This window comes from Lacerta agilis, chromosome 9 (assembly GCF_009819535.1).
Source record: "Lacerta agilis isolate rLacAgi1 chromosome 9, rLacAgi1.pri, whole genome shotgun sequence".
Lineage (NCBI taxonomy): Eukaryota > Metazoa > Chordata > Lepidosauria > Squamata > Lacertidae > Lacerta > Lacerta agilis.
Window position 1 is genome coordinate 21662575 of NC_046320.1, and position 14464 is coordinate 21677038.

The 14464-nt window shown below is 42.3% G+C and overlaps 1 protein-coding gene across 1 annotated transcript in view; it reads right to left on the bottom strand.

Annotated features, from left to right (window-relative positions):
• Positions 1-14464, bottom strand: part of PDGFRA (platelet derived growth factor receptor alpha) — a 52147-nt gene that overhangs the window by 8347 nt on the left and 29336 nt on the right. Inside the window, 10 exon segments of the mRNA XM_033159933.1 lie at positions 705-880; positions 1848-1941; positions 1944-2000; positions 2704-2814; positions 5462-5566; positions 8477-8609; positions 8705-8799; positions 10382-10575; positions 11027-11150; positions 14215-14330. Coding sequence (XP_033015824.1) covers positions 705-880; positions 1848-1941; positions 1944-2000; positions 2704-2814; positions 5462-5566; positions 8477-8609; positions 8705-8799; positions 10382-10575; positions 11027-11150; positions 14215-14330 — 1205 coding nt within the window.

A 14464-nucleotide genomic window follows, 5' to 3' on the forward strand; every position in this document is an offset into this window, starting at 1 on the left:
CTTAACAATTTCCCCCCAGTGTTATCTATCTTGTGAACTTGTAATTTTATACTGGGTACAAAAATCCACCTTTCAACGTGAACCAAACCAAATCTCTCCTCCATCACTACCCACAACAACTCAGTTTACTTTTGGACTCTGCTTATTTAGAATAATGGAAATAATAATCTAATGATTTTTTTCCGTGTCAGAGTTTTCAGTTTTGAGGAACCAAACCAAAGTCTGAATAAAGACGCCTTTCGCAACAGGATAAGCGTGAGCTACAATTTTATGCAAGAGGAATCAATAAAATAGCAGTACTGGCTAAATGCAGTTGTCACAGAAACGTTACAAGGGCATTCTACTTTGAGAGGATTATTATTTATTTATTTATTTCCTCCCCTTGCCCCTCTGTGCTGTCTTTCAGGGCAAAGCTTCCCCATGGGAGCTCGCATACATAGTAAAAGCATAAAACAGAAACACCTCATTACAATAGAACTAAACCAGCAGCCTAAAATATGGCATGGACTAGCTCCACACTCCCATTAAAAAAACAGTGAAGAGGGAAACAATGTAAAAACTAGCAGCAGGAAACCATTAAATAACCAAGCTCAGCTCAGCATCTCACTTAAAAAGCAGATAAAAATAAGTGGTGTTTCACGTGGGAAGCCTTCCAATACTACTTGGGATTAAGGCAGAATATTAGCCTTATATTAGAAATGCACCTTAACTTACCTGACACATATTTTTCTTATACGAAGCAGGCCTATCATACAACGACCTTTGGATGTCGGAATATTTCGATCTGTCTTTCCTTTCTAGCATTGGCACATACTGCATTGTCTCTGCTTGTTTCATATCCATATATTCACCATTGTTTTCAAAGGATAGGATTACATAGCTGGAATGAAAGCGCAACAGCGATACAGAGAAATAAGTTTACAGTGGGGATTTGTGCCACACTCATCTCAACTCACAAAACAGAGTACATATACAGTCGTACCTTGGATCTCAAATGCCTTGGCTCCTGAACAAATCGGCTCCTGGATGATCAAAACCCGGAAGTGAGTGTTCCAGTTTTCAAACATTCTTTTGGAAGCCGAATGTCCGACGGGGCTTCCGCAGCTTCCGATTGGCTGCAGCAGCTTCCTGCAGCCAATCAGAAGCCGTGCTTTGGTTTGAAAGTCGAATGGACTTCCAGAATGGATTCCGTTCGACTTCCAAGGTGCAACTGTAGTTATAATACGATCCTTTCCCTCAAAATTAAAGATGACCTGGAATTTCTCAGAAAAGAAATTTCCTATCAAATTTATAAACTTTTCCAGTAGTATTCAACTAAGTTCCCCCTGAATTGTTGGAAAATTTCAGTCTTTCTTCTGGAGCATATTTAGTGAGAAAGGCAAATTTTGCCACCCATGAATTCTGGGTGCAAAGGTGAATCTACTTTAATACTGTTGTCGGGAAATTGGTATTTACTCAGAGCAGACCTACTGAAATTAATAGACCTAATTTTGCCATATTAGTTAATTTCAATAGATCTATTATGAGTAAAACTTAGTTGAATACTAAGTGGTTTCGATGTCTACACCTTCCAGTTCTCCTCAGCCCATTTCATCCTCCAACATAAACCCACAATAGTGTTTCATTCAACATTAAACAAACCAACATTTTCCAGGGGGAAGGAATTCTTAGAAAAACTGCTGGACAATTTTACTGCCCCCATTAATATTTGGCAACCCCCCCATTTCACATCAGATTCAACTTTCTTGCCATTACAAAAGGTACATGACCTATTGTGCCCTACTTCCCAATTCTATACAACTTACCCAAAGAAACAACAATTTCCAGACCTGAAAAATAAACCCTACCTCCTAGTACTTTCATCAGCTGAGTTCATCCCAAAGATGTCTAAGTCCTTCTTGGGCTTTTCAGGATGTCGATTCAGATAGTTGTCCCTGTTTTATGCAGGTAGTTCACCAGGTCTCCATAAAAGCAATATTCCGTTATGATATAAATTGGACCTGATGGAGGTAAAAAGGGCAAAAAAATTAATCAAAACGCTTAGCCTCTTGCCAGAGTCATCTCCACAGAATGGTGAGGTCCAGTCTAAAATCAGAAAGACACTCACTCTCCCACTGTCTCAGAGATGGCCTGAGAGAATTCCTGGTATGCATGCCCCACCTTTTGAGATTAAAGCAGGCAGCTGGGGGGTCCTTGCCTGAGGACCTTCCAAACCCTGGAGCCAAGAAATGCATTTTAATTAATTCCCAGCTATGGTCTGAGCTTTCCTGCATTGAAAACCCTGTCCTGAAGGGTTGACAACCTGAATAAGGCCTTTGCAATTCGTGGCCTATCAGCTGTGAATTGTGACCCGCCATATGCACAAGAACCCTGCTGTTTTAAAGGCCCAGGTGGGCTTCCATCAAGGGCTAAACGTTCTGTGTTTGGCTTGGTGGGTCACAGATTGTGTAGGCCTGATAACCTAGATGCTGTGATGGCTACAGCAGGCAGATGTTTATACGATGTGGGCAAATAATTATAGATCAATTATGGTGGAATGACTCTCAGCAGCCATCTAGTCTAGTAGCTACCTTTTGACCTGGCAAATTATGGAGTCTGCCTCCCTGTCTGAATACTAGGTCAGTGAGATCAAGCAAACAGAACATCAAGGAGCCGCTCAGTTCCTTATTTCAATGGTGTGAGGAGACTCTTAACCAAACCTACCTGACTTTGTACAAGCTCCTAACAAGTTCACTATGTTCAAGTGGGGTCCAAGATGGGTCATTATCTTTAATTCAGACATAAGAGCCTGCTTTTCGCTGGATCTCGCAGTGGCTGTTGGAAAATTGAATAGAGCAGCTAATTAGAATTTGTATTGAACAGATAAGATACAGATGATAATAAAGTGATAAGATTATACATAATTAACATGCCGTTAATTATGGTCTTATGATTGAGTTTTTGTGAGGAACAAGTATTATCAGGGGTAAATGCTGCTGGGAAGTAAAATAATTATACATCGACAGTAGAACCTAAGGATCTTGTACTCAGTTCAATGAGACTTACTCTCAGGTAAGTGAGTATAGCATTGCTGTCTAAAAGGATTGGTTTCTCAACTAGAAGGCATGTATTGTATAACAGACAAACAAGGGTGCATTTGTATGATGAAGATTCATTTTTAATTCATCAAACTGGGTCAATTTCTGAATCAGCTTATGTTTCAAGATAAACCAATTTGAACTTGCTTGAGATCAGTCTGGTTTGGTTTACTTGGCACCGTTTACGCCAGCTTCACATTTTTTTAGTTACAGATTGTTCTGCTACTACCCGTGTCAAACCTATTACATTGCAAACTCAGGGTTCCGTTAAAATGTTTTGGGGTTGAGAGGAACAGCACAGAACTCAAAATCACACTGAACGCTAATTTATTTTTTTTCATTTCTGTCAAAGCTCCTGCCTCTACCTTAGCCAGAGTGCGCAGCAGCAGCCCACAACAAACGCTTCCATTTGTTTATAGGATTCACTTGCACAAGAAGTGGGCACAGGTGGTGAAACATGTTATTTACTATTAACTTAAAGAAATGTCAACTAAGTAAAAGTCTTAAGAACACGAGAAGAGCCCTGTTGGATCAAACTGAAGGCCTATCTAGACCATGGTCCTGTTTCTCACAGTGCTGTAGCTACAGGGAAAGGGGCTAGCCAGGTTTTTTTGCCGCAGGTGAAGCCTCCAGGGGGATGCCATTGAGGTTCCCATCCTGTGTGTGTGTGTGTGTACACGCAAAGTGTGTGAGGGGGATGCCAAACCGGGTCTTTGACCAGGTGAAATAAAGCCTAGTTTCACCTAGTCAACCACATGCCTTTGGGAAACCTCTGTACTCTCCTGCCCTTGAGCTCCAGAATCTGATATTCGGAGACTTACTGCTGGATCTTCAGGGCGGCATATAGCCACCGTGGATAGTAGCTTCTATTCTGATCCTATAAAAGCATACCTTTGAAGTAGACCCATTGGCTTTATTACTGGCAACTTCTAGCATTAAGGTCTCTGAGGACCACAGCTTCTGATGATTCTAAGCACCGTGGACAAGTTCTAAAGGCGCTGCTCATGTGTGTATAAGTAAGTCATGCATGAAGACAGAAGTGTGCTTTGTAGTCTTGACTGAGTACACCCCCCGCAGTGAAGGGTAGCTTCTGATCACTTGTTACGGGAGTTTCAAGACAGCGACACCCACTCCAGTAGCATGCATGACTTTCTTACAAATGCATCAGGGGATGCTTTGAATTCTACCCATTCACTTTGGGGTTAGTTCTGTTGAAAACCAATTGATTCTACTTCCATTCCAAGCAAATATGCTCAGAATTGAAGCATTGCTTTGAAGCAATGAATAACATTATCATGCTAAGTCTTGCAGAATATGTCAGGGCAAGGGAACAAGCGGCCCTCCAGATTCTGCTGCACATCCCATAATTCCTGGTGGGAGTTGGAATCCAACAACAGATGGAGGGCAACTGGTTCTTTGGTCATGGAATGTTTAATCAGCCCAAGGCCTGGTTTCTGAGAAATGTTATCACCTGGTGCCTAAAGATATGTAACGAAGGCACCAGGTGAGCCTCCCTGAGGAGAGAATTCTGCAACTGGGGAGCCACTGCAGAAAAGGCCCGTTCTTATGTTGCCACCCTCCAGACATCTCATGGAGGGCCTCATGTGATGCTTGCAGGCTGACCAAAACAGTTTCTGTGCCAGAACCGGGCCTTAACCAGGTTTACACAACACTTGATTGTAGTAAAACGTCCAAGTCGTTTACAAGAAGTATTAAAATTATCAATAAAACAGTTAAAAAACAATTATAAGTGTTTAAAATATTAAAGCACATCAGTACGAACATGTTTGGGTAGGCTTCCCTAAACAAAAATGTTTTAAGCAGGTGCCCCAAAGTGTACAATGAAATGTCATTAGGAGGGGAGCTCCAAAGTGCCACCACACTAAAATATAATTTCTCACAGTGCCACCTCCACAGATTGAGCAGCTATATGGGCACAGTGGTAATCAAGGTGTAAAAGCAGACACAACTCGATGGAATCAAAAGTATCCATGCCTGTTAATTTTGCTTTTAAGTTTCTAATTCAGCCATGATTTGAGATGAGCCGAGAGATGTATTAGAGTATAGTGGTACCTCGACTTACGAATTACTCGACATACGAATTTTTCGACTTACAAATGAAAAAAGTGCCCGCACTCCTACGAATTTTTTGACATCCGAAGGACATCCGTTGGCGGTTTTAGATGGGGTTTACTCGACTTACGAATTTTAGATGTGGTTTACGCGACTTACGAATTTTTCCGAATTTTTCGTTTCCAATGCATTCCTATAGGGAAATCGCTTTTTTCGACTTACGAATTTTTTGACCTACGAATGTGCATTCGGAATGGATTAAATTCGTAAGTCGAGGTACCACTGTACTTACAACCTGAAGAAACACTTACGCTTCAACATTTTCACAGCCACCTTCATCACAGGCTGTGACCGGCTTAATCCATAAGCAGTTCCTTCAACTACTTTCCCAAAAGCTCCAGAACCAAGGATTCGTCCTGTAAACAACAGAGAACTGCTCATTACTGAGAGGCAACCTATCATATCTTATTTCACAGCTTCTAGAATTCTTGAGATCCTGCTGCTGGCATGCATTTGAGAGTGAAAGGCATGTCTTCCTTCGTCCGTTTGATTTCTAAAAACCCATTAACACATGATGAGCCAGTTCCTCCAGCTGAATGAACAGGAGATACCTACTCACAAGAGAAATCTGAGCATGTATCAGAGTTCTGACACCCATTTCTTAGACTGAACCCATTTCTTCTGCAGCCTTACAACATCATGATTCCAAGACAACTCCATTGACATGAATAGCATTGTTCTAGAGTAAATCATTTGTAAGCAAACAGTTTTGGTTAATCAAATGCAGTTTGGTTTATCTCATGCCAGCAATATTGCATTAAATGCTTTGCTTAAACTGGGGTGCATTTGAGTCTTAAGAGCAGTGGTTTTCAAAATATGCCCCAAGAAATGAAGCAGATCAGGGATCCCTCAATGAGGAGATTAGTCTAACAATCTATATCTGAATAAGTGCGAAATAAGTAGTGAAACAGGGCCTTGTCCTGGAATTTATTTCGACTGGAATTTGCTTCTATATTAATAAAACTGTTTGAAGACTTAAAATTGATCTCCTGCCTGGCCAGAGTTCTTGGATTCTTTAATTTTTGACTTCTAGTCTATAACAAAGACATGGTAGCACTCTGAACAGCTACAACTTCCAGAGTTAGCTGACAATTCAGTCTTGCTGAAAACATGGAGGTTTAAACTGATTTCGTAATACTTTGTATTTGCAAGAAAGATCTGTCCTAGCAGTTTCTACAGGGTCCTCAACACCTCCACTTTCATTTAAAAGGGCAAGCTTCTGCACCTCGTGGTTACAGAGAAACCTCTGAAAATAGGTGGGAAGCTTTTTCAGACTGACAGATTGGGGCTTTCTCACTTAGCAAAAGTTGTGGTCCTTCCCAATTAATATACCACCTGCAACCTATTTCCCCTTCTGGCTTTCTGTGTTCCATGAGAACTTTAATCAGTCTCAACACTAGTCCCACACTTGTACAGCCAGATGAGATTATGGGAGTTATTAAAACTGTCCAGTGTGCATGTATACTCAAGGCTCTTCAAATCTGTGTCACAATTCAGAGATTTTAATGCAACTCTTAGAACCTGTGTGAAAATTCAGAGATGATTCGGAGAGAAGCGTGACCTAACATTTCCCCCCATTAAAGTGCAAGCGTGGTCAGGTCCATTTCTGAAAATCCCACTGGGAAGTTCTCACAGTTCAACAAAACTTTGATCTGGCTTCTTGCGATATAGCCAGGATGAAGAAAGCTTCCTATGACATGTCAAACCCACGCCAACATGTTGAGCTTCCACCAAACCCCCAAAGGCCTTTTGTGACTTGAGATCTGTGGACCACATGGCAGGATGCAGCCTCTCATAAACATTTGCTGGCGTGGCTCGATATAGTCATCATCCAGTGCCCACTCTACTCAGTGTCGTGACTGTATATTCAACATGAGAAAAACTTCCTGCTCTGCCCACACCTCTGCCCCGTATATGTGGTGTAGGTGGGAGAACTTCCTGGATGTCAGGGATTTATTAGTAGGTCTCCTGTTTGCACTCGTGCGCATTCATTTGGATAAAAGACTTGTTTACCAGGTGTTTACAGCATGAATGTCTGGAATCAGATGATTCCATCCACAGCTTGTCTCTGCAGGCCATAGTTTATCTTTTGGAAGGGAAAGCCCTTTGCACATGATGAGAGGTACTATTTTACATGTCCCATGGCTGAACTCCTTGCACTGAAAGCCATCTCCAGGGTTGGCCTCTGGTGATGCCTGGCTAGGATTAAACCAACCTCCTTCATATGCAAAAGCTCATAATTAACTACAAGCGTTCCTCCACCCTCAGTGGTTTGGGCATGACCCAAGACCAAGATTCAGCTCAGAAAGGATTTATTGGAACATCAGGAGAAGGAATGATGAACAGGGTTCTTGGCCCGGTATATATACCTTAAGCCAGCCCAGGCAAAACACACACACCACCTGTGATAGATCGCCTTAATGCTGCAATTAGCGAATCACAACACTGGCCCTATCTCAGCAGGGATTGGCTGCCTGCCAACTACTAACCATGTCATTGGAGGGGTTTAGAATCTTCTCTGTCTTTTGTTATGCAGATGAAGCTCCTAAACTCCAGGAGACCTGAACGCCTAGGCCTGTATTGCTTGCATACAGACTGGCTTCGGCCCACAATGCCTGCATACACAACACATTGTAAGCAAATCAGAGGTTGAAACAAAGTTAAAGGGTTGAAACAAATTATTTGGTTGTGGCTTTCCAGTAAATGATCACGTCATACTGTCTAACTTTTGCGGATCGGAAACTGGGACCCATGTCTTCAGGGACACACTTCTGGGCAAGTTGCATTGCCTGTGCCACACTCTAGGCCCCCCCATCACTTTTTGGGGTCTAGACATGGCCTGACAGCATGCAAGATCGCAGAATCCAAAATGTCCACTGCAGTGTGGACTGCTCCTGTTCAGGGTTCCAGCCAGCTGTGCCCTTTTGCAGAATATGCCATTCCATTCTCGCTTCAGCTGTCAGCAGCATTCTGTGGCCACTGAACATGCTTAGTTTTGCACTGGGCCATTTTTATTTATTTTTTTGTTCCCCCACAAATCTGGGTTTTCTTCCCGCACTTCTGAAAAACTTGGGGCTCTCCCAAGCCTGCTGTTGGCTCCCTCTTGCATGTGGATGGTGCGATTTTGGCTACATTAAAGATTTGCATGTAGAGAAGGAGCTTGCTATTAGCCGCACAGACAAAGCATTTCCTTTCTCAATGGCTCAAATACTAGCATGCTACATGAAATGAATGCTGCTATCTCTGTAGCAGCAAGAGGGCCTTACCTAGTACTAATCCATCTCGTGGAAATTCCCATCGTGAGTCATATGGCAGCTGCATAGGGTCCACATAAATGTATTCATGTCCATCCGGGCTGATGGACTCGATGACTCTCCATCTTATTTCATATCTTGGTTTCTGCAGCGCACAAGGAATGGAACGCAGCATGTTAGACTCACCCCTACCGAACACGTGAATGGAGACAGTTTTAAAGAAGTGTGTTTCTACATTACCTGCTTCCATATGATCACCAGGACAATCAGCGAAATTATTACAATTACGAGCAACACTAGGACCGCAGCAGCCACCGTCAATTCAGATCGTAAAGCTGTAGGAGAAAGGAAATGTGTGGTTCAGGGTTTTTTCCTCTCGCCAGCAGGAGCTCACTTTCAAAAGCAGTCATGGTGGCCATGATCCCAGGCTGGCCTGGGACAGTACAGTAAATTGTGCTTCTTCCTCATTCAAGGTGTATAGTATCCAAGCCTGGCCTAGTTATTTTGGCATAACAGGCAGAAAACCCCATAGCTGCCTTTCCCCAGCATTAAAGCTATAATGATTTCAATAACTAACAATTGTATGCCCCCAAGAAGATCCCCCACACTAGAGTCTTAAGCAGGCCTCCTAAACCCTTTTCCAAGAAAGAAAAATCTTGCTGCCAAGGGCAAACCATGTGAAATTAACTTAGTGTGTAGTTTGGTCCTAACCCTAGTGAGAGAGTTAAGCATGAGCAGTGAAGTGCAACCCTACGCATGCTTACTCAAAAGTAAGCCCAGCTGTGTTCAATGGGATTTCCTTATACACAGTTATCTCAAAGTAAATCCCTTTCAACTCAATGGACTTCTGATAAATCACAGTTTTGTGCATGCCTTAAGTCTTTCCCACTGAAATCAAAGGAAATTAAAACCCCTTAACCCTAGCTGAATTATGCCCCCTCCTTTTGATTTGTATGCATCCATCTTTTAATTACTTGTTGCTGTTTCCTGTCTTCCTTGAGATTAAAGATCCATATGATACCACTATTTCCTCTGTAAATTCCTCTCACACACCCTTTCTTTGTGGGTTCAGCTATAGTTAAGTTGGAGGGGGCCATAAGTGTGACGGAGAAGAGAAGGCTCAATATTCCACACAACTCTCCGTCAACTCCTGTTTTCAATATTCTAAGAATTATTTAAGCAAATACAGGTTAGCCCCACTCAGGATATTAATATACATACCATTATACTTATATATACTGAATAGGCATGTTCCTTAAATGGGTACGACTTCTTCCTTTTAAATATATTGTCATATGAGTATTTTAGATTTTTTTGTTCATTGCTGCTTTTACCTGATTTTAATGCCCTTTTTATTTTATTTTTACCGTGCCAGTCACTTGGAGGCCCTCGAGTGCAAAAATGCGAATAACTAAGAGGAATTATTTGGAGTGGTTTCTGTGATCTCGTGTATGGCAACATGGAAAATATTCTAAACAGCTTCACACCAGACAAACAATATTGCATATCTTGCCCAAGCCATCAGAATATAGATTGGAGGCACCAGGATGGTAAATGCAAAAGATGCAGTAAACCATGCATGACTGTGGTTTTCAATACTATCTGGTTGTTAAAACAGTGGTGCAGCTAGGCAATTTTACACTCTGGACTTAATCGTCCTATCATGTGGTCCTTAGATGGCAATGTGTATCCATTCATGTACTTTAAAATGTGTGAATCTGGTCTCACTGCATTTGAGGACCTTCCTGCTCATTGCAGAGTGGAGCCCTGGGCTTCTGGCCTAAAGTGCTGCCCTGAGGGCACCACCATGTTAAAAGGTTTGAGATCACATCCACACAGCATTAAATTGTTTCATGACTCCTTGGGTCCCTTTTAAGGAGATGGAGGCAATAGCAGCTGTGCCAGCCGTTTACTCACTGGGAGCCACAAGCTTCAGTTCCCGTGCCACAGTGCCAAGGTCATTCCTCGCCATACATCGAACAGCCAGTGTTTCTTCCACCTTCTGAAAGGTCACCTGGCTTTCTACCATGTTTTTCTGATCAAGGTGAGTCTTCATGGTGATATCAGAGATATTGTTCGTCAGGAGGGTCCACGAGGTGTCATTACTGCACCTGAAGAGAAGTATAGATATAAATAGGGATTGCCAAACACTTCCCTTTTATTGAGAATTGCTCAATGAGCAAATAACTTTATATACATACATCAGTGTGTTGTTTCAGACTCAAGCTCACATCAGCCCTTGCCAGCATGACCAATTATCAGGGATGTGGTGAAATGAAGTCCAAAATATTGGCAACCCCTTGTATAAAGACACATTGCCTTAGAAATGTCAACTGGGCACAACCAACCAAGCTCTCGACCCCCTAACCTCTTGCAATCTCTCTCTCTCTCTCTCTCTCTCTCTCTCTCTCTCTCTCTCTCTCTCTCTCTTTCCACACATCTCCAAAAATGCAAGTCCCTATGTATTATAAAGAATTTATAAGCTTATTGATCTATAATCATGTTATCCATTTATAATTACACTGATGATATTCTAAGATGGTCAGAATCAACTTTCCTTACTTTTTAATGTCCTTGCAAACCAGCCATTCCACATCAGGGAGTGGTGTCCCTTCTGCCAAGCATTTCACTGTTTGCCCCGCAGAGTCGTGATGACTATCCACCAGATCTCGGATTAAAGCTGGAACTGAAAAGGGATAATTTGGGAAGAGCATGTCAGATCCTTACAGTGCTGAAGAAATTCTGTTTATTGAAAAGAAGCAGCAGAAGTTTTGAACTCCCATCTGCCTGGCAAACTCAGTCATTCCTTGGGGAAATCTAGATTCAGAGTTTCTGGAGTTCTTTGCTTGCTTTCACCAACACATGATCCTCTCCTGTATATAGATTACCTGTACTTACTTACTGGAAGCAAGCACCATCCAACTCAGTAGAACTTACTTTTTACTAAACATAGGTAAGATTAGGCTGTTAGCTGCAATCCTAAGAACACTTTCCTTGGAGTAAGTTGACTTATTTCTGAGTAAAGACGCATAGTATTGGGTCATTCTACTGCAAAACCTTGCACACTTTCTTGAGGAAAGTCCCAATTAACTTGTGAATAAACATGCATAGGATCAGACGGAAGGTTAGTAGTCAGTGGGAATTACTAGTTCACCGACTTTAATCGGGACTTGTATCCTGTAGGGCCTTAGCAGGGTCCTGGCTTCAAGAGAAGAACATATGGCAGTACAGTGGTACCTCGGGTTAAGAACTTAATTCGTTCTGGAGGTCCGTTCTTAACCTGAAACTGTTCTTAACCTGAGGTACCACTTTAGCTAATGGGGCCTCCCACTGCCACCACACAATTTCTGTTCTCATCCTGAAGCAAAGTTCTTAACCCAAGGTACTATTTCTGGGTTAGCGGAGTCTGTAACCTGAAGCGCCTGTTACCTGAAGCATCTGTAACCACTGTACTTTGAGAACAACATACTAAGACGTGGAATAAAAGATTCCAGGCACAACAAGGCAGCTACACAGCTAGCTGTAGGTGCATGGTCAAGAGAAGAAGGAACTCATCAGTTGCTCATTTCAGAACTCATCTTTAAGTATGTCAATTGGCTGAAGCATTTTTAGTTGAAAATATCTAAGATTATTTCCAAGATAATTTTTCATTCTGTTACAGCAACATATCACAACCCAAACAGCCTTTAAAAGCCCAACAGTAGCATGCCCTTAGTTAGTCATCCCACAGACCAAAATGGCCTGCACTTAGTAAGTTGACTCTCACTGATTAATCAATTGAAGGTTGAGTTGATTGATTGACTAATTTAAGCCCTGCTTTGACTGTTACTTGGATCATTCATCTTTTGCCAACCTGATGTCCACCAAGTGTTTTGGATACAATATGAATATGCTGATTTATATGTATTGATGCATGCAAATTTAGAAATAATTAACTAAAACAGAAATACACTGTGTCTTCACCATAGTGGGGAAGACAGTGACCAAGGAACTGGTGTGCCTGCTCAGTCTAACATGCTACTGACAGGCAACACCAAGGTCCCTACTGTCCCTTCTTATGGTTCTTGGAAGCCCTTCCAATAGAGTACTGTCCTCTGTACAGTAGGAGACATGGCCTTTCTATATGTTGGGTCAGATTGATTATCCATCTAGCTCAGTATTGTCCACTCTGACTTTTAGTGGCTCTCCAAGGTTCCAGGCAGAGGTGTTAGACGTCACCTGCTACCCGATCCTTTTATGTCTGGGTGTCAGGGATTGTCCTTGAGACCTTTTGCAAGCAAAGCATGTTCTCTAACACAGAGCTACTGTCCCAGCTACGAGCGAATGGTTTAAAGGCAGGTGACGTGACAGCCATTCTGCTGCTGCAGCTAAGCAGGTCTGGATAAGGGTCTGTTTGGGAGACATATGTAAACAGCTCAGGAGAAAAGTCACACACAAGTATGGTACCTAAACTAGGATAGGTGATTGATAGATGGGGGTGGGTGGAGTAGACATCCATATGAACTCTTTCCAAAACTCTTCCTTCAAAACATCTCTGAGCAACGGTCACCATGATGAGTTCTACACTAAATGCACATTTTGTGCTGCGATTCCTCATCCCTTTTATGTACCCCTTCCTCTCTCCAAATCAAATCCATGTGGAAGGGACCATTTCTGACTCTCAGCCAGGCACAGCAGATGTTCAAGTTTGTCGGCATCTGGGGCTGAACTAATCTCCAAAGTATCTTCCATGGACAGCGGCAAGCAAGCGAGTTTGTTCCTAGATAATTTGCCTTATTATTGACTCCTATTTTCAGAAGTTTTATTCGTACCATATGCTGTTTCTTGCAAATGCTAGATACACTAATGGCAAGAGAACTTTACTTCTAGGAACAAGAACTCAATGTACAAATTGTTATTTGTCCCAGGGGCCTATAATATGGCTTGGGTCACATGAAAGAAGTAACCTGGTCCTAGCCATCTAGGCTGCAGTCCTGCACATTTAGGCTTGGTCTACACCAGGGCTTGGGAAACTGTGACTGTCCAGTCACTATAGCACCCATCATCCCTGACCATTGACCACTGACCATAGTAGACAGCCAAAGGTTCCCAAATGTGACCTACACAAACAGCAAATGAGGTGGCCAAACTGTTCCTGGGCTGCATCATTTCAGATTGATGGGTGGGAATCACATGACTAAACGCCCTCCCCCCCTGCATGGCAGGGAGAATAACTGCAGTTTTGCCTTTCCCCCACCATGCTTGATTTCTGTGTGCGGTGATTATCTTCCATCTCTCTGTGTGTGTCTCAACTTGCACTACCACCTGCAGTCTGAGTGGTTCAAGCTAGGAACAATCTTATCCTCTCATCTGTTTTTGTCTGTGTACACCAGGCCTTAGGCTACTTAAATCTCCCTGAAAGCCAATATGGTTAAACAACTGGGAGACCACAGTTCAAATTCCTCCTCATCTGCAGCGCACACATGTTCCTCCTGCCATTTTATCATCACAACAACACCATGAGGAGGATTAGGCTGAGAAATGACTAGCCCACAGTTACCCAGCAAGCTTCACAGCTGATTCCTGGATTCCCCTCACCCCCATTTCCAAGTTTAGTTTTTCTAGCTTTCTAAACTTTCTACTAAACCCTCAGTAGTTCATATTTGCTTGTTGGCCCATGGATCATGACATGTTCAACTGTCACCAGTCTCTTAGTGTCTCTTCCACATCTACCTAACTCCACTAGTTTTATACTGATCTTACAGGTTTACCTTGTATGAGCAGGGAGAAAATATATCTTTGAGTTTCATCCTCATTCTGTGCTACAAAAGTATAATATCCGCTGTCTTCTTCCTTGGCACGAATTAATTTTAATACACTCTGGTACCTATTGAAAGAGGACATTGTGATCATTTCCCACAAGAGGAACAGTACAAATATAAGCAAAACAAACTGATAGCTTTGTTGGAAATCAATTCTCTGTGTGTAAAAGACAGGCTCAGTATATGGTAAGGACAAACG